Here is an 18,388-nt window from a genome sequence, read left to right as displayed (position 1 = left end):
GCTAGTTACACCAAGCAAGCAGCAGTGTCTATACAGCTCCGTAATAGCTGCCACAGAAAACTTAACAAATCACTTGTATGTACAGTGCTGCCTATAATTATTCATACCCCTGGCAAATTTTGACTTAAAGTTACTTTTATTCAACCAGCAAGTAATTTTTTGACGGGAAATGACACAGGTGTCTCCCAAAAGATAATGAGACGATATACAAGAGGCATTGTTGTGGAAAAAAAACATTTCTCAGCTTTTATTTACATTTGAGCAAAAAGTGTCCAGTCCAAAATTATTCATACCCTTCTCAATAATCAATAGAAAAGCCTTTATTGGCTATTACAGCAATCAAACGCTTGCTTTAATTGCAGACCAGCTTATTGCATGTCTCCACAGGTATTTTTGCCCATTCATCTTTAGCAATGAGCTCCAAATCTTTCAGGTTGGAGGGTCTTCTTGCCATCACCCTGATCCTTAGCTCCCTCCACAGATTCTCAATTGGATTCAAGTCTGGACTCTGGCAGGGCCACTCCAAAACGTCAATGTTGTTGTCTGCTAACCATTTCTTCACCACTTTTGCTGTGTGTTTTGGGTCATTGTCATGCTGAAATGTCCACTGGTGCCCAAGGCCATGTTTCTCTGCAGACTACCTGATGTTGTAGTTTAGAATCCTCATGTATTGCTCTTTTTTCATGGTGCCGTCTACTGTGATTAGGTTCCCTGGTCCATTGGCTGAAAAACACCCCCAAAGCATTAGGTTCCCACCACCATGTTTGACAGTGGAGATGGTGTTCTTTGTGTTGAAGGCGTCTCCTTTTTTACGTCAAATGAAGGAAACATCATTGTGACCAAACAATTAAATTTTTGTTTCATCTGACCATAACACAGAAGACCAGAAGTCTTCTTCTTTGTCCAGATGAGCTTTTGCAAAGGCCAAGCAAGCTTTTGTGTGCCTTATCTGGAGATGTGGTGTCCTCCTTGGTCTGCATTGTGCAGTGTCCGTTGGATTGTCTGCCTTGAGATATTGCCACCAGCAAAGCCCAGATTCACCAGGATGGCCTTGGTGGTGATCCTTGGATTCTTTTTCACCTCTCTAACTATCCTCCTGGCCAGCACAGGTGTCACTTTTGGCTTCCGACCACGTCCTCTGAGATTTTCCACAGTGCTGAACATCTTCTATTTTTTGCTCAAATTGTAAATAAAAGCTGAAAAATGTTTTTTTTTTTCCCAGAATAATGCCTTTTGTACACTGTCTTATTATCTTTTGGGAGACACCTATGTCATTTCCCGTCAAGAAATTACTTGCTGGTTGAATAAAAGTAACTAAGTCAAAATTTGCCTGGGGTATAAATAATTATGGGCAGCACTGTAGATAAAATGACACCGCGCTCAGCCTATCACTGATGACCCTAACTGCAAGCTTACTAGGACCATGTGGTACCGTTTCACATCAGCCTTGTCATCAAGATTACCTTGTTTCTGATGTATGAAATCGCAGTACCACTTTGTCCAAGGTCTCGATCTGCACAGATTCTTCTGCGCAGAAGGTTTTACAGGTAAAAGGCTGTTTGGAGTTCGCCCCGGCCGGTAGCGAAGCTCCGCTAATACTCACGCTCACAACGGGAGCTGGTGACGTCACCACTTTGAGCTACGGGCTGCTGTAAGCACCAAAAAACATCCAACGCGTTTCGAGCAGTGCGCTCCTCTTCGTCAGGGAATCGCTTGGGTGCTATTGATGGCCTTTTTTTTATTATCCCCGCTTTCGATGTTATTTACCTCCAGCGTCACTAATCCGATAGTTTTTTATTCAAAACCGAATAACTCGATTTCTGTATTTAGACCCCTTGGAACCAGTGTATCCATATTAAAAATCCATTGTGTTTCTTTTTTAGACATACTTTTAATAAAGTCTCCTCCCCGTGTGTCCATTTTAACCATTTCTAGCCTGAGAAACGCATTGGTGTTTTTTTTGTGCTTACAGCAGCCCGTATGCTCAAAGTGGTGACGTCACCAGCTCCCGTTGTGAGCGTGAGTATTAGCGGAGCTTCGCTACCGGCCGGGGCGAACTCCAAACAGCCTTTTACCTGTAAAACCCTCTGCGCAGAAGAATCCGTACAGATCGAGACCTTGGACAAAGCGATACTTCCATTTCATACATCAGAAACAAGGTAATCTTGATGACAAGGCTGATGTGAAACGGTACCACATGGTCCTAGTAAGCTGGCAGTTAGGGTCATCAGTGATCAGCTGAGCGCGGTGTCATTTTATCGACATACAAGTGATTTGTTAAGTCTTACTGGGAGTAGTCAAAGTGCTGGGTGGGTGACTACCAGGCCGGGTTTTGCCAGGCATAAAAACCAGCCAGCACTGCCAGGTGTGTGGATTTACCTCCCTCTGACAGTGGAGCTCAGGAGTCTGTGTGCTGTGAACTGAGAGCTGTGCTGGGATTTGAGGTTTGATCCGGGCTGGAGGACTCAGGCCCCTCTAAAGGCGAACAGGCCGCCTATGGACTTGATGAGGCTGAACGGCTAACAGGGTGTGAATTAACACCCAGGATAAAAGGTGACTTTTATTGTTTTTGGACTTTCCTTGTGTGTGAACAAACACCAAGCCACCTGCGTTTTGTGATACACCTTATCTGCATTTTGATATACACCAATGTGTGAATAAACACCGCTGTTTGATTCAAGAACTGTGTACTTTGCCTCTATACTGCATCCGCTAGTCCTAACTACCAGAGTGAATCCCCACACCAGTTAAAAGGGTTTTTCCGAGACTTTAATACTGACGACCTACCCTCTGGATAGCTCATTAGTATCTGATCGGTGGGGGTCCAACACCCAGGACCCTCGCTGATCAGCTGTTTGAGAAGGCACCTGCTCTGCTCTCCTGTGATTCTGTGGCCTTCTCTGTACATTGTATAGTAGCTGTGCTTGGTGTTGCAGCTCAGCCCCATTCACTTCTGTGGGGCTGAGCTGTGCCTAGGCCATGTGATCAATGAACGTGCTGTCACTCGGACCAGGCAAAGCTGCTGTGCTACTGCGAGTGCCCCTGCCGTCTCAAACAGCTCATCTGTTGGGGTCCCGGGTGTCGGACCCCTACCGATCAGATAACGATGACCTATCCAGAGTAAGTCTCGGAAAACACTTTTAAAAAGCAGTTTGAAAACCGGGTGATTTTAGATGCATGCAGCCACCGCAGTAGGGGTTCGTACCCTGATGGCTTTAGCAGTAGGTGCTTATATTTTCTCACCTAGTTTCTAACCCACATGCCACACTGTGACTCAGTGGAGCAAACTTACCAACATTATGATTGGCAAATTCAGAGCATTTATGGTAAGCCCCAAACTCACCTGTGAAAGTCCACTTCTGTGCGATGTTCATATAATCTCAATTCATACTGACCCAGAACAAGCCAAATTTGCCAGTATTGTTTCTGAAAATACCGGACTTTGGCAACTATGATAGAGTTTTGAAGAACTTGGCACTCCTTGCAAATGGACCCAAATAAAAACCCAAGACTCATCTGACTGGCCAGCAGAGTTTAGTGATTTTTCTGTCAGCTCTACACTGGGGTGCAGAAAAGACTGGTCAGGGCAGTTATTATTCTGGGTGCCGCTGTGGTCATTGGGGGTTGGTCGACTTCTTGTCACCGGACATGGGGGGTGGGCTCAGGCTGCTTCCACAGAAAAACCAAGGCAATACATTCTATTTTTTTTACTGCTGCTTGTTCAGTGACCACAAACCTCTTCCATGAATAGTCATGATTCATATCTGTAAGAAGCAGCCCAGGCATGGGATGACTCAGAGTTTGAGGAAACAATTAGAGTAGTAAGGCACATTTCATACAACCGAGAAGTAGGTTGGTAATTACCATTCAGCTTCACTAATATTAGTAATATCATGGTGTATGTTTTATTCTCATTTATTGCCTATTTTATATCCATCAGCATGGTTATTTTAAGGTGAGAGATGTTATGAACAATGTGGTACCGGTAATCTAAAAATAGATGAATGAATGATAACCCATTTTCACATTCTCAAATTTATGTAAAATCTCAGGAAGTGTTTATTATTAGGCCAATTAATACTATAAAAATAGAAAAATCTCACTGATCACATATTGAAGTAAATTCAATCTGGACTTCAGTCACGGATATGAAAAGTCTTACAGCCAGGTTCAAACTTCCTATGTTCATAGAGGTTAAAGTAGTATGGGATGTAATTTATGAAGGATAAGGCCTCATGCACACGACTGCAATGCATGGGCACTGACCCATTCACTTGAATGGGGTCCACGATTTGCATCTGATGGTCTGCACTGCAAGAAAGTAGTGCATGCTCTACTTTTTTTGCGGTGCAGAGGCATGGACAGAGAACCCATGGAAGTGCTTCATAGAGCTTAAAATCCGTGCCTCTGATCTGCACCGCACCGTACCTCCCAGATCGTGGACCCATTCAAATGAATAGATCTGCATCCATGATACAGTTTGCATATGGCTGGTGCCTGTATATTGCGGACTACGGGCTCGGCCGGGCAACAGCGGTGTGCATGAGGCCTAACTCTGCAGTAAAATAATCCCTGTGAACCTAGCCTTACATATGGATTTTGCTGTGGATTTTCTGAGGATTTCACCCTGTGCATCGCAAGGGGTGAAATCCATAGTGGAAATCTGCAGCAAAAACTGATGTGCTGTGGATTTAAGTTCTACTCTGCAGAGCTTTTTTTTCTGACGTGTAAAATTCCAAAAGAAAAGAAGGAATTTTAATGGTTTCTCAGCATAATTATTTGTGTACAACACCATAATTCATAAACTGTATACGAGGCCGTTTGTATACATTTTGATCACTCACCACGCCAAGGCTGTTTTTTTCAAGTGGGTTCTTACTCTTACTTAATTTGGAGCGGCACCTGCTTGTTTTAGTTTAGTTTCTGAGACCAAATAGAAGGATGAGCTTTTGACATCTGTTCACGTTATCCAGTGCTGCGTGGTTGCTGTAGGACTGTTTGTGGGTTGGTGGGGCCCAGTGCCAAAGGGTCTTGTTCTGACAGCAAGGGTACTGTTGGACTGCTGGGTTGCACTGCCTGCGGGCGCAATTGTGCATTTGTGGTGGTCGCCACATAGTACTGTGCCAAATTAGAGTAGGGACCCACTCAAGGAATGCTACCCTGATGTGGTGAATAGGCTTATGCATTTGGATCAAAACATATACAAATGGCCTTGTATACAGTTTAATGTCATATACAGATAATTATGCTGAGAAGCAATAGATCAATGAATAGCACATTCTATCTGTTCTTTCTCTTTCTTTTTGAATGTTATTTTTTGGGGGATTATGTCTTTAAACTCTTGTTCACTTTGCTGGTTCTGTAAAATGCTGCGAATCTGCCACACCTAAATCCATGTCCGTTATCATCAGCTATTCAGTTCTATGTGGACATACCTTAAAGGAAAAATGGGTACATGATGGAAACTGTTAAATATGTTAAAGTTGAATAATTTAGATCCAGCAGCATTGGGGTTTGGATTCCACACAACATTTCCAAAGCAATTTCCAGTAAAATGATGTGGGTAGGGCTTTGAATCTATATTGGAAATAAGCAAGGTGTTGTGGAAAATGAGCTGCAAGTTTTAAAAACTATGGCATGGACACTGTGTACTACGAAAAGTGCGTATTTCCATCATGGAGTCCACCCCTTCCACGTGTAGCGTGAAAACCGCTGGTAATCTGCAGCATGATCTGCAGCTAGATCAGTTATTTCACCATGTGTGAAGGAAAGCTTTTCAATAATAAAAAAAACTAAACTCAAGAACAAAGGGACGCATGGGACAATGATCAAAAGCAATGTCAAAAATATTATTTAATTAAGAGTAGTGGCTACTTGGAACAAACCTCCAGAAGATGTGATGGGAAAAAAAAACAGTAAGTGAATTTAACCATGCCTGGAAAAAAAACATAAATCTATGAGAAAATAATGTAAGTCAGACAAAATGGCCCATATGGTCTTCTATGTTCAAAAAAAGCCCAAAAAAAGGTATGTCAAAAGAGTTGGCTTTTAGCAGCAATCTTTTAGACACGTCCATCAGGATACAATTGCCCTATTGAAAAGTTCCGTTGAGTATGCTTCTCAGTAAACATTATAAAAAAAAAAAAGTATAATTTCGTATACATCTTTTATCTTTAATGGAAGTCAATGGCAAAAGTATAGGTATAACATGAAGCATATGAATACTGCAAGTATCATAATAAATGCATTATGGGCATTACTGTCATCATAGAAACATCAACAAATAAAGTGCACAAAACGATGAATTTTGAAACCGTTCTTCTCTTTTTTTTTTAAATATACATTTTCCGTAAAGTATAATCATCACCATAAGGTGTCATACCGAGTCCATAAGATCCAGTCTTTCTCTTGCTTAGTTCAACGGTCTTGGTTAGCAGTAGTCTGCTGCTCACTATTGCTATCCAAGATCGCTGAACTAAACAAGAGAAAGACTGGACCTTATGGACTCTGTATGACACCTTATTGTGATGATTATGCTTTATGGATTGTGTATACAGTGGCGGAAATAATTATTTGACCCCTCACTGATTTTGTAAGTTTGTCCAATGACAAAGAAATGAAAAGTCTCAGAACAGTATAATTTCAATGGTAGGTTTATTGTAACAGTGGCAGATAGCACATCAAAAGGAAAATCGAAAAAATAACTTTAAATAAAAGATAGCAACTGATTTGCATTTCATTGAGTGAAATAAGTATTTGAACCCTCTAACAAAAAAAGACTTAATACTTGGTGGAAAAACCCTTGTTTGCAAGCACAGAGGTCAAACGTTTCTTGTAATTGATGACCAAGTTTGCGCACATTTTAGGAGGAATGTTGGTCCACTCCTCTTTGCAGATCATCTCTAAATCCCTAAGGTTTCGAGGCTGTCTCTGTGCAACTCTGAGCTTGAGCTCCCTCCATAGGTTTTCGATTGGATTAAGGTCCGGAGACTGACTAGGCCACTCCATGACCTTAATGTGCTTCTTCTTGAGCCACTCCTTTGTTGCCTTTGCTGTATGTTTTGGGTCATTGTCGTGCTGGAACACCCATCCACGACCCATTTTCAGTTTCCTGGCAGAGGGAAGGAGGTTGTCGCTCAGGATTTCACGATACATGGCTCCGTCCATTTTCCCGTTTATGCGAATAAGTTGTCCTGTGCCCTTAGCAGAAAAACACCCCCAAAGCAAAATGTTTCCACCCCCATGCTTGACGGTGGGGACGGTGTTTTGGGGGTCATAGGCAGCATTTTTCTTCCTCCAAACACAGCGAGTTGAGTTAATGCCAAAGAGCTCTATTTTGGTCTCATCAGACCACAGCACCTTCTCCCAGTCACTCTCTGAATCATTCAGGTGTTCATTGGCAAACTTCAGACGGGTCTGCACATGTGCCTTCCTGAGCAGGGGGACCTTGCGAGCCCTGCAGGATTTTAATCCATTGCGGTGTAATGTGTTTCCAATGGTTTTCTTGGTGACTGTGGTCCCTGCTAATTTGAGGTCATTAACTAACTCCTCCCGTGTAGTTCTAGGATGCTTTTTCACCTTTCTCAGAACCATTGACACCCCACGAGGTGAGATCTTGCGTGGAGCCCCAGAGCGAGGTCGATTGATGGTCATTTTGTGCTCCTTCCATTTTCGAACAATCGCACCAACAGTTGTCACCTTCTCTCCCAGCTTCTTGCTAATGATTTTGTAGCCCATTCCAGCCTTGTGCAGGTCTACAATTTTGTCTCTGACATCCTTGGACAGCTCTTTGGTCTTTCCCATGTTGGAGAGTTTGGAGTCTGCTTGATTGATTGATTCTGTGGACAGGTGTCTTTTATACAGGTGACTAGTTAAGACAGGTGTCCTTAATGAGGGTGACTAATTGAGTAGAAGTGTCTAACCACTCTGTGGGAGCCAGAACTCTTAATGGTTGGTAGGGGTTCAAATACTTATTTCACTCAATGAAATGCAAATCAGTTGCTATCTTTTATTTAAAGTTATTTTTTCGATTTTCCTTTTGATGTGCTATCTGCCACTGTTACAATAAACCTACCATTGAAATGATACTGTTCTGAGACTTTTCATTTCTTTGTCATTGGACAAACTTACAAAATCAGTGAGGGGTCAAATAATTATTTCCGCCACTGTATTTAAAGTCCATCTGTCAGCAGATTTGTACCTATGACACTGGCTGACCTGTTACATGTGCTCTTGGCCGGCGAAGGCATCTGTGTTGGTCCCATGTACATATGTGTCTGCGTTGCTGAGAAAAATGAAGTTTTAATACATGAAAATAAACCTCTAGGATCAACGGGGGCGTTGCTATTCGCCTTAGAGGCTCAGCTCTCTCTGCAACTGCGGCTCCCTCTGCACATTGATTGACAGGACCAGGTAAACAAAATATCATCACACCTGGCCCTGTTAATCAAAGTGCAGAGGGTGAGGCAGTTGCAAAGGGAGCAGAGCCTCTAAGTGTAATGGTAACTCCCCCGTTGCTCCTAGAGGCTCATTTGCATATAATAAAACATAATTTTTATCAGCAGCGAAGACATATAAGAACATGGGACCAACACAGATGCCTTCAGCTGCCAAGCGCACATGTACCAGGTCAGCCAGTGTCATAGGTACAAATCTTCTGACAGATGGACTTTTAAATGAGGGCAAAATTAATTGTCTTGTGCGAGTCTCGTGTGCATGAATTCTAGCGGTTCTTGATTGACCACATAGTAGATGTTGTAATGTGTGATCATAGAAACATCCAAAATAGTGTCCTAAATACAAGATAATTCATAGTAGTCATCTGAACACATCTATACATTCTGTGTACAAAATCCATGATATCCGCTTGGCATTTCGCTGTAAAAGTTTATTCACAACTTGTCAGATTCCCAAATTACATAACACATATTAAAACGTACCTGATGCATTTCCTGTTGTTTTAAAAGATGTTAATTGAATTATGTTGACTGCATGATTATGACCCATTATCGTCGGCACTATGGCCAGCATTAGACATAACATTTGTTATTTCGGTTTTTCTTTGGAGGTAATATTGAACACTGTGATTTCTTTCATTTTACACAGCCACCGGTCAGAGAAAATCCATATAGAAGAATAACAAGATCCTCATCTGTCCAAACCAACAACTATTCCTCAGACTCAGACTCCTTTAATACCTCTCCAGGTATAGATATTACTGTGAAACTATTAGAAAGTAGCCGCTTTAAAGGGAACTTGTTGGCTCCCCCCGCATGTCTGTTTTAGGAAATACTTATATTCACCATAAAATAGCAATTCTGAAGAGCCTTTTATTTATATTTGAATAAATTGACATCTTGGTGCTACCATTCCCCTTGTCAGTGGAACGTGTCCCTGAAGAGTCTGATACTGTCCAATCATTGCTGATAATGTCAGACTGTAAAGACCTCTCTATTGACAAGGGAATTGGTAAAGCATAGTTGTCAATTCATTCCCAAAAGTAATAAGGGAGGAATGACATAATACAGAGTCGTAAGAAAAGGCTTTATTTTATGTAAAATGCAAGTATTTACTGCAATATACATGTCAAAGATTACTTTGAAAGGTTACTGACTAAGAAGAATGAAAAAGTAAAGAAATAAAGCCATGAACTACTGCTTGGCTATATATATATTATATATACATATTAAATTGTGTCGATGTCCCAATATTATGGACCTGACCATATATAAATATTTTCTAATGCTGTTTCTTACCTAGAAATAGCAATTGTTGTCTTAGGCGCAATTAGAGGTAAAGAGAACATCCACCATTTTTAAAATATTTTTTTTGTCTTTATAAGCTCCGACACACATTAGTGCATTCTCAGTGGCTTCAGCCAACAGATTATTGTGTTTGGGAAGCAGACGATTCCTCCCTGACAGATGATGTTGGGGGAGAAAAGGATCGGGTGAAATGAATATTTTTTGCCTGATCCTTTTGTTCTCCTGGGAGATAAGCCGCCACCAGGAGTCTCTGGCAGCGGCATTCTCTGCTCTCCCCACTAAATATGCATACATGTTTGGGTGAGCTGAATGTGAAGGGGGACCTGGAAGGAACTTGGGAGAGATAGCTGAACATTTGGTTAGCAGCTATGGAATATGTATGGTCGCCCTCACACTTTGATATTGACTGCAAACTTTGCAAAATGTGCTTCTGCCCCAGGTGCCCATTTGCAAAGGAAATGCAAGGAGATGAGAGGTAATCTGAAATGCAGGCGATGCCATATGTCAGGCAGAGTGAGAAGCAGCGCCTTACAGAAGTGTATACGTATATAAAATGCACGCTGCATCATTGGTTGTTGTTAGTCAGCACATGTAGAGAGATTACCACTCTGAAGCACAAAGGACCTTATTTTCTGACAGCAGGCATGGAGAGTCAGATTGAGATTGTGCTGTGAATGGTTGCTATGGGTAACAAACAGTTGTTCTTTTAGACGGCACATGTAGGGAGATGAGAGGCAGACTGAAATGCAATGGTGTACACATTTTAAAGCAGCCTGCATCAAAAACACATTACTTTATTAGAAATCGGATTAGTTATGAATTTCACAAAAAATGTGTATCGAACAAATCTGAGGTTTTTGTGATTTGCTTTGGGCGAATTGCGCAAACATGGCACCGAGTAACGTGAGAGGGTGTGCCCTGATTGGCTCAGAGGCTTAAAGACAACCTGATTGGCCAGTCAGGGAGCAGTGGGCAAGCAGGTCCTTATGCTGAGACAGAAGAATCGCCATTATGTCTTCAGCTTGTGAGCTGGAACTGAGTCTTGTGGCAATGTCTGACAAAAGCTATTACTGTCACAAGCCACTAATATAGTGTGATAAAGACACTATAACCAGAGTGTATGGAGATAAGAAGATATTGGTATGTTTTAGGGCAGTGATGCCCAACCTATTTGGCCCGCGAAGCTGTGTCATGCGGCCCCCGCAGTGACCGGAGGTCTTAGACTTTTCCCTGCTTTTTATCAGCGCAGAGTGCGCTGTGCACGGCACAGGCAGCGCAGCGATGCTGCCTGTGCCTGCAATAACCAATAGCAAAGCTCCGGACAGCAAGGAGCTTTGCTATTGGTTAGATTGGGTGGGCGCCGGAGCGATACAGCGCCCTGCAGTAGGGGAAATCGGCGGGACCTGGAAGGAGGAGGGGTCGGCTCCCTGGGGTGGCTGAAGCAAAGAGTGCCGGAGCTCGCTGCGCAAGGACCCCAAGAAGCATGGCGGCTAAAGAGCTGAAGCCTGCAGCCCAGACATCAAGATGGACCTGCAGAAGGAGGTGACAGCGCAGTGTGTAATGTATCAATGTGTGTAATGTATGTAGAGCAGTGTGTGATCATCACATACTGCACTACATACATCATACACATGTATACATCACATGCCCCCTCACAGTAATAATGGCCAGATATGTGACCTCTTCACAGTAGTAATGCTCACACGTGCCCCTCACAGTGTTTGCATTTCTTTCTGCCAAAGCTACCTGGTTCTGGCCCGCAAAATTTATACCAAGTCTAGTGCGACCGTCAGACGAAAAATGGCTGGGCACCACTGTTTAAGGGAATTTGATCACTGAAAGTTTATAGTGACAGATTGAAGGACTGTAATAAGAAATAGTTGTAGAGCAGCACAAGATGGACCTTCTGACCTGTCTGGAATGCACCAGCCGTGATGGAGCAGCCAATCCAACGCCGTCCCATAAGTATAAATGGATAACAGAAGATATCACAGCAGCATATCCAGTGTGATTTTTATTGGGGACCAGAGTGCACACACAAGTACAACGTTTCGGCTACGCAGTAGCCTTTCTCAAGTATACTGGTACAAGATCAATCAAACATATAAATACCATGATAAGCCCCCCATGTGACAACATGTAACCAATAAGCTCGAACTGCTATTCAATAGCACCTGTGCGTTAATTAAAATGATCACTACTACCAATAGAAGTGTTGCTCCAAAATCAAATATACCTGATACTCATTAGATAGGCTCCAACCGCGTCTTCATATTGGCCAAGCATGTCGGCGTCTCCATGGGCACATTACGCATGTCCATGATGTCATTGCGTCGATGTGGGGGCGGGGCGCCGTCGCCACACACAGCGAGAGGGCTGTACCCATCTATGCATAAGCACCGCATGTCAACCAATAAGCATCGCTGTTACCGGTCACATGTCAGGCGCGTCATTAATCACGTGACCATCACCTGATCCGCAAAAGGTCCTAGAACGCCGTAAAGGGAAGATAATGGGTCTATTGTATCAACCACAATTATAGATATATAGATATAGATATAGATATAGCTAAAGATATATATCGCATATGTATCTTGGCATGGTCTACCTGCAAGATGGACAATAGAGTAGAGTGTCGATGTGATCAATCACTCAATCATATATGGTGGAAATGGTGATACCATCTTCAACCATTATTACTCTAATTGGGACGACAGAAAGAATGTATATAAAGGACCGCCTATAAAAAAACAGTGAGCAACCACGTATATTGGGGAGCAAATGATCATAAAGGTGGTGTGAATAAAAAGGTTGTTTTCTTATAAAAACAAGGGGTGAATAAAGGTGTGTCTAACACAAATATGTATATATACCTTAAAATCCCAGTAAAAACAAAATATACTGAAAAGGACATCAACATATAAGGAAATGTTCTATCTATCTATATTGTTTGCATTAAACTCTATGTTCAATCCCTGGGGTTGTAGAGCTTGTAAGGTAAAAATCCATTTGAGCTCTTTTTTTCTTTAGCATACGTTCCCTGTCACCTCCTCTCTTGGGAATCTGCACCGAGTCGATGACAGTAATCATCCACGTCGCATGCTTGACTCCTTACCTTGGAGCCAGATGCTACGAGTGGTGTCAGATGATAATGTGTTCATGAACCGCATAGATGAGATGTGCAATAAATTTGCCAAGAGAAAATATCCATGCAGACTGTTACACAGATCGAGGGCGCGGATCTCCTCGGCTGACAGGGTGTCCACCGTTCAGGTTTCCTCTAGGAATAAGAATATGGGACGAATGCCGTTTGTATCCACCTATGGCCACCACAGTATAGAGATTGCGCAGATCTTGAGAAAAGACTGGCATATCTTACACAGTGTATAAACGAATAGAAGTGGGGCACACTCTTAAGTATGGGGATCTTTATTGACACAATAATAATATCACAGTGAATAACAATATATAAAACCGACACAATGTAGATAAAAAATCAATATATATCAATATATAAAACTGACACGATATAATGGCGGTAAAAGAGTAATTAGTGAACAAGAAAAATAGATAAGATCAGTGCATATTTAAAACGAGCAATAAATAAGCGAACAATAAAAAAAGAATTAAATAAACAATGGTCATAAGATAGCAATATAAATAAGATCCCAATAAATATATGGATTTTCGTGGAGAATAATGTTCCCTCATGCACTGAAGTCCACTCCGGTACCAGTCCTAATATCAAATGTTTGGAGGAAATTATAGTTCCAAGTACATGCCGCAATATAGATTGAATTGTATAATGAATCGGCAGGTTATGCGAACAGCGGCGTCCCGCTGTAATAGTAGCAAGTGATCACTTTTGATGAATATACGCAGGTCTTACCCGAGGATGCTTGATACTGGATAGTGGCCCCTCGACTCGGCTTGTAAGTAATGTCTCCGGTCTCAAGGGGTAGTAGCCAGGTTTGAATTTCGCGCCTGTAGGATTGTTTGATACACGTGGTGAAGTCCGTCTCACGTGGAGTAACGTCCTAATATATCGGCGATTCTCTGGCGGTAAAAAAGTCTTCCAGGCTTCCTCTGAGTTGCAGACCCTCTTCTGTGGATGGTGGGATACCAAACGCGTTTCGGGGATTTACTGAGGAGACCCCTTCTTCAGTGGTTACCATCCATCTATTCCTGTTCCCCTTTTATAGTGAACTGGGGATGAAGAAAAGTCTGGTACGGAGTTTCGGAATTGGCAGGGATTGGGATCTGTAAGTTTAGTTTACTTACTAGTAATAGGTATTAGATATGTTTATGTTTTCGCATATATCAGCCATCATATACTTATATTACCATAATCCTATATTGATAAACATATATATTGACATAAATATAAACAAAAAGGCAGATGTATAAAAGTAAAGATAAAAACACGTTAGTTAATATATCCTAAAGTGGACATAAGTGGTGATACTATTTCCACCTATGTAGTCTGCATTGTGTTTCTATCATGTTCACTGTAAGGACACATCACATGAGAGGGGACATCATGTAGATAACGCATCTCGTAAAACGCGCACCTATGTCGCAAGTATCATACTGCATAAAGTGGCTCTACATTTTCCTAGATAGTCTGTTCAATGCATCATTAAATATTAACTACAAATTGTCTGGCGACTATAAGGGATCGGTATCTTAAAAAATCAGTATCATGGATCGCTTAATATAAAGTTATATCAAAGTGGCTGTATAGAAGCAAGGAGTCATGCTGAGTGTATGGAAAAAATAGGTAACACATAATACGGTGATAAGAATACCAATATCTCCTGTGGCATCTCACCATTCAACAGGTGCACCCAGTGTCACATACAGTCTAAGTGCGGCTATATTGTATCACTCAAAAGGCGCACCGCCTATCGCATACATTTGTAATGCGGTTGCGGTGCGTCTTTCTAATCATCGGTGTTTAAATATTTTATCTTTATTTTTAAGTTACTTTTACTTCTAAGCTATTTTTAGACCAATCCTTCTTTGCGTACCTCAAACAGATTCAGCGTTATAGAAATATAAATTAATAATATAATTTAAAATTAATATGGCTAAAAATATTTACAAATATTAATAGAATGTGATAGTCATAGACCCACATGATGTAACGATTCTTCGGGTCGCATTCAATGAGAGATGGGCAGCTACAATGGGATTCAAATATACTTTTCTAAATTCTTCAAGATATAAAAGTGGATTTAGTGAATGGGGGCCAGATGTAGAGGAGAAACTGCAAGACTTTAAATATCGTACAGTTAGTCATCGACAAGTGGCTCCCATCCTATAGAAAACCAAATAGCTCAAAATCTGCGTTGAGGCCCCCCGGTTGTAATGTGTTCAGTTCAAAAATTCGTTTGGTTTCTAAGCGTGACATTTTCTCTATGTGGTTACCTCCCCTCCAATCTTTATGCACTTTGTCGATTGCTGAGAATTTAAGGCAGGAGGGGTCTTGATTGTGTGTTATTTTAAAATGATTCGATAGGGAATGATTTTCGAAACCCTTCTTTATATTTCCAACATGTTCCGCAATGCGTTTTTTTAGGGTTCTTTTGGTTCTTCCTATATATTGGAGCTTGCAGGGGCATTCAATCACATAGATAACATCCTCTGTACTGCATGTGAGGAACTCATTAATTTGGTGACAATGGTTATTCGTTGTTGATCTAATTTCCGTAGTTTTTTTGGGGAACGAAGTTAGTTTACAATTACCACATCTGCCACAGCGAAAAAAGCCTTTTATGTTCGCCCAAGATTGTATAGTGGGGATGTGGTCTTTCTTTTTTTGGACAGTAGGTGCTACTTTAATACTTAAATTGGGGGCCTTGGTGAACACTATTTTTGGTTTAGATGGTATTAAAGTGCTTAAGATCTTATCATTTTTCAGTAAATACCAATGTTTGTTTAAAATGTTTTGGATTTTTCTAAAATCTCCATTAAAGGGCAAAATTAGGCGTAGACTGGGGTCTATCGGTTCAGTCTCTTTGTTCATTATTTTTTTGTCTACAAAAAAATCCTCCCTATTCATTCCTTTGACTCCATGGAGTGCCACATCTAAAATCTCTATAGGATATTTTTTTGCTAAAAATTGATCTGTCATAATTTTAGCTTCTTTCTCAAATTCTTCATTAAGTGTGCAGTTCCGTTTTGCTCTCCGTAGTTGTCCCTGGGGAATATTAATCAGCCAGTTGGGGAGATGACAGCTATTGAAAAGAATATAGCTGTTACAGGCTGTCGGTTTCACAAACGTAGTGCATTGTAATTTTCCATCTTGATTTAAAATACGCAAATCTAAAAATTCTAGTGAGGTCTGACTCGTGTTTCCTGTAAAAGTTAGATTCCAATCATTCTCATTAATATCCCTTAAAAATAATTTCAAAGAGTCCCCATCTCCCTGCCAGATAAAAAATATATCATCGATATATCTTTGCCAGAGCACCAGGTTCGTCCCCAGCTTGGGCAAGATGTTTTCATATTCCCACTGTGCCATAAATAAATTGGCATAACTGGGGGCGAACCTAGTGCCCATGGCCGTGCCCTGTGTCTGTATATAAAAGTCTCCCGAAAAGTTAAAATAGTTGTGAGTTAGAATAAAATGGATAGCTTCAACAACATAGTCAATCTGTATTTGTTCTAAATTTCCATCCATTAATAATTGGGATGCAACTGATTTTTCTCCTTGTTCGTGTTTGATTACAGTATATAGAGACTGGACATCAAGGGTTCCCATGATCCAGTTTTCATTGAAGTCCAGTGATTCAATGATTTTTATAATCTGTGTACTGTCTTTAACGTATGAGGGGACTTTTTTTACCCTAGATTGTAAGATTACATCTACGTATTTTGATAAATTTGAGGTTAGTGACCCAATTCCTGATATAATCGGGCGACCAGGCGGGTTAGTTAAATCTTTATGTACTTTAGGCAGACAATAAAATACAGGGATACGTGGGAATCTATTGATTAAAAAATTCTGCTCATCTTCATTTAAAATACCCATCTTTCCACCTTTAATACATAATGCTGTTAATTCTGCTAAAAATAATTCAGTAGGGTCATTTTGAAGTTTCCTATAGGTGCTGCTGTCGGAAAGTTGGCGCAAACATTCAGAGTTATATTTCTCTAGGTCCTGAACTACTATTGCACCTCCCTTATCTGCTGGACGGATAACAATATTTTCTTCTTTCTGCAATTCCTTTAGGGCCTTAACTTCTGCGTTGGTTAGATTGTTTCGTTTATATCTAATTTTTTCTTTTAGTTTACGAATATCATGTTCAACGCATTTTTTAAAACTTGCCATTTCCTGACTTATCTCATTCCTAGGATATTTTTTTGAGATTCTTTTAAGATCCGTGTGGACAAATGTGTTATTGGTATTTGATATTTCTCGATTTATGGGGTTTTTTAGAAAATATTTCTTTAAACAGAGTCGCCTTATAAATTTTTCGACACCAATAAATGTATCGAATTTATTCAATTTGTTGGTGGGGGCAAATTTGAGGCCTTTGTTTAGTAAAGTGACTTGTGCATTCGTTAGATTTTTTGTGCTCAAATTGATAATGGAGTCATTCGTGATTATAGTATTATCTATCTGTGCCTTTTCCCTCTTCTTTCCCCTTCCTCTACGTACCTTTCCCTTTCTCCGTGATTCCTTGTCCTCATTCGATAATCTTGTGTATTGTAGTGTTCCTGTGTCTGTGTTTTTTCTACTCTGTATTGTTGTGATCTGTGCATTTCGTGTGAAGTTAGAGGTTTGTGCCTGAGGTTGTATTGGTGATCTATCTGGGGTTCTTTGTTTCGTGTATATGTGCGTGGTGATTCGTGCCTCGTCCGTGTTCTGTGGTGTGGGGGTGTCCTGTCTAAAAAATGTTCTCGCTCCTCCAGGATCTCGAACCTATTCTGGACAGGTATAGTGTACTCATTCGTGAATTTATCTCTATTCGGTATATCATCTATTTGTGAAAAATTAGGAGTGTTAGGTCTCAATAGTGTTTCTCGTTGTGTTTCCCCAGTATCATAATTTCTTCTATTAGTTCTATTGTCATAATTTAATTTTTTTGTTTTTTTATCTATAATTTCCTGTTCTATCCTGTCCAGATTAGTACATAGTCTGGACTGGAAAGTTAGGAACTCCGAATTTTGGGGTAATTTGTCCACTCTCGGACGTAATTCATTAATTTTATTCGATGTCTCTGTCAGGATCTCTAGTCTCCTTTTAATGATAAGCTTCACAAGGGAAAGAGAATATTGATGTAATGTTTCGTCCCATTCCCTTATGAAGGATTGGCTGCATAAATCTTGAGCTGGATTTTTGATTAATGTCAGGCCCTTGGGAATACTGTTATTCTCTATATATCTAGTCAGTGTTTTGACTTCCCACCTTTGTTTTAGTTGTCTAATCAGGAGAGTTTCTAATTCTCTGAAGGTGTCTCCTGATTAGACAACTAAAACAAAGGTGGGAAGTCAAAACACTGACTAGATATATAGAGAATAACAGTATTCCCAAGGGCCTGACATTAATCAAAAATCCAGCTCAAGATTTATGCAGCCAATCCTTCATAAGGGAATGGGACGAAACATTACATCAA

The 18,388-nt window shown here is 40.8% G+C and overlaps 1 protein-coding gene across 6 annotated transcripts in view; it reads left to right on the top strand.

Moving 5' to 3' along the window:
* Positions 1-18,388, top strand: part of VDR (vitamin D receptor) — a 227,083-nt gene that overhangs the window by 175,262 nt on the left and 33,433 nt on the right. For all 6 annotated transcript variants that reach the window (XR_005777732.1, XM_040425878.1, XM_040425881.1 and 3 more), the window contains one exon: positions 9,106-9,205. Coding sequence is in view for 5 of the 6 variants with exons in the window: in XM_040425878.1 (XP_040281812.1) it covers positions 9,106-9,205 (100 nt within the window). In the remaining variant the exon portion in view is untranslated. The remainder of the gene's footprint in view (positions 1-9,105; positions 9,206-18,388) is intronic.

This window comes from Bufo bufo, chromosome 3, assembly GCF_905171765.1.
Source record: "Bufo bufo chromosome 3, aBufBuf1.1, whole genome shotgun sequence".
NCBI lineage: Eukaryota > Metazoa > Chordata > Amphibia > Anura > Bufonidae > Bufo > Bufo bufo.
This window is presented reverse-complemented; position numbering and strand designations above follow the sequence as displayed.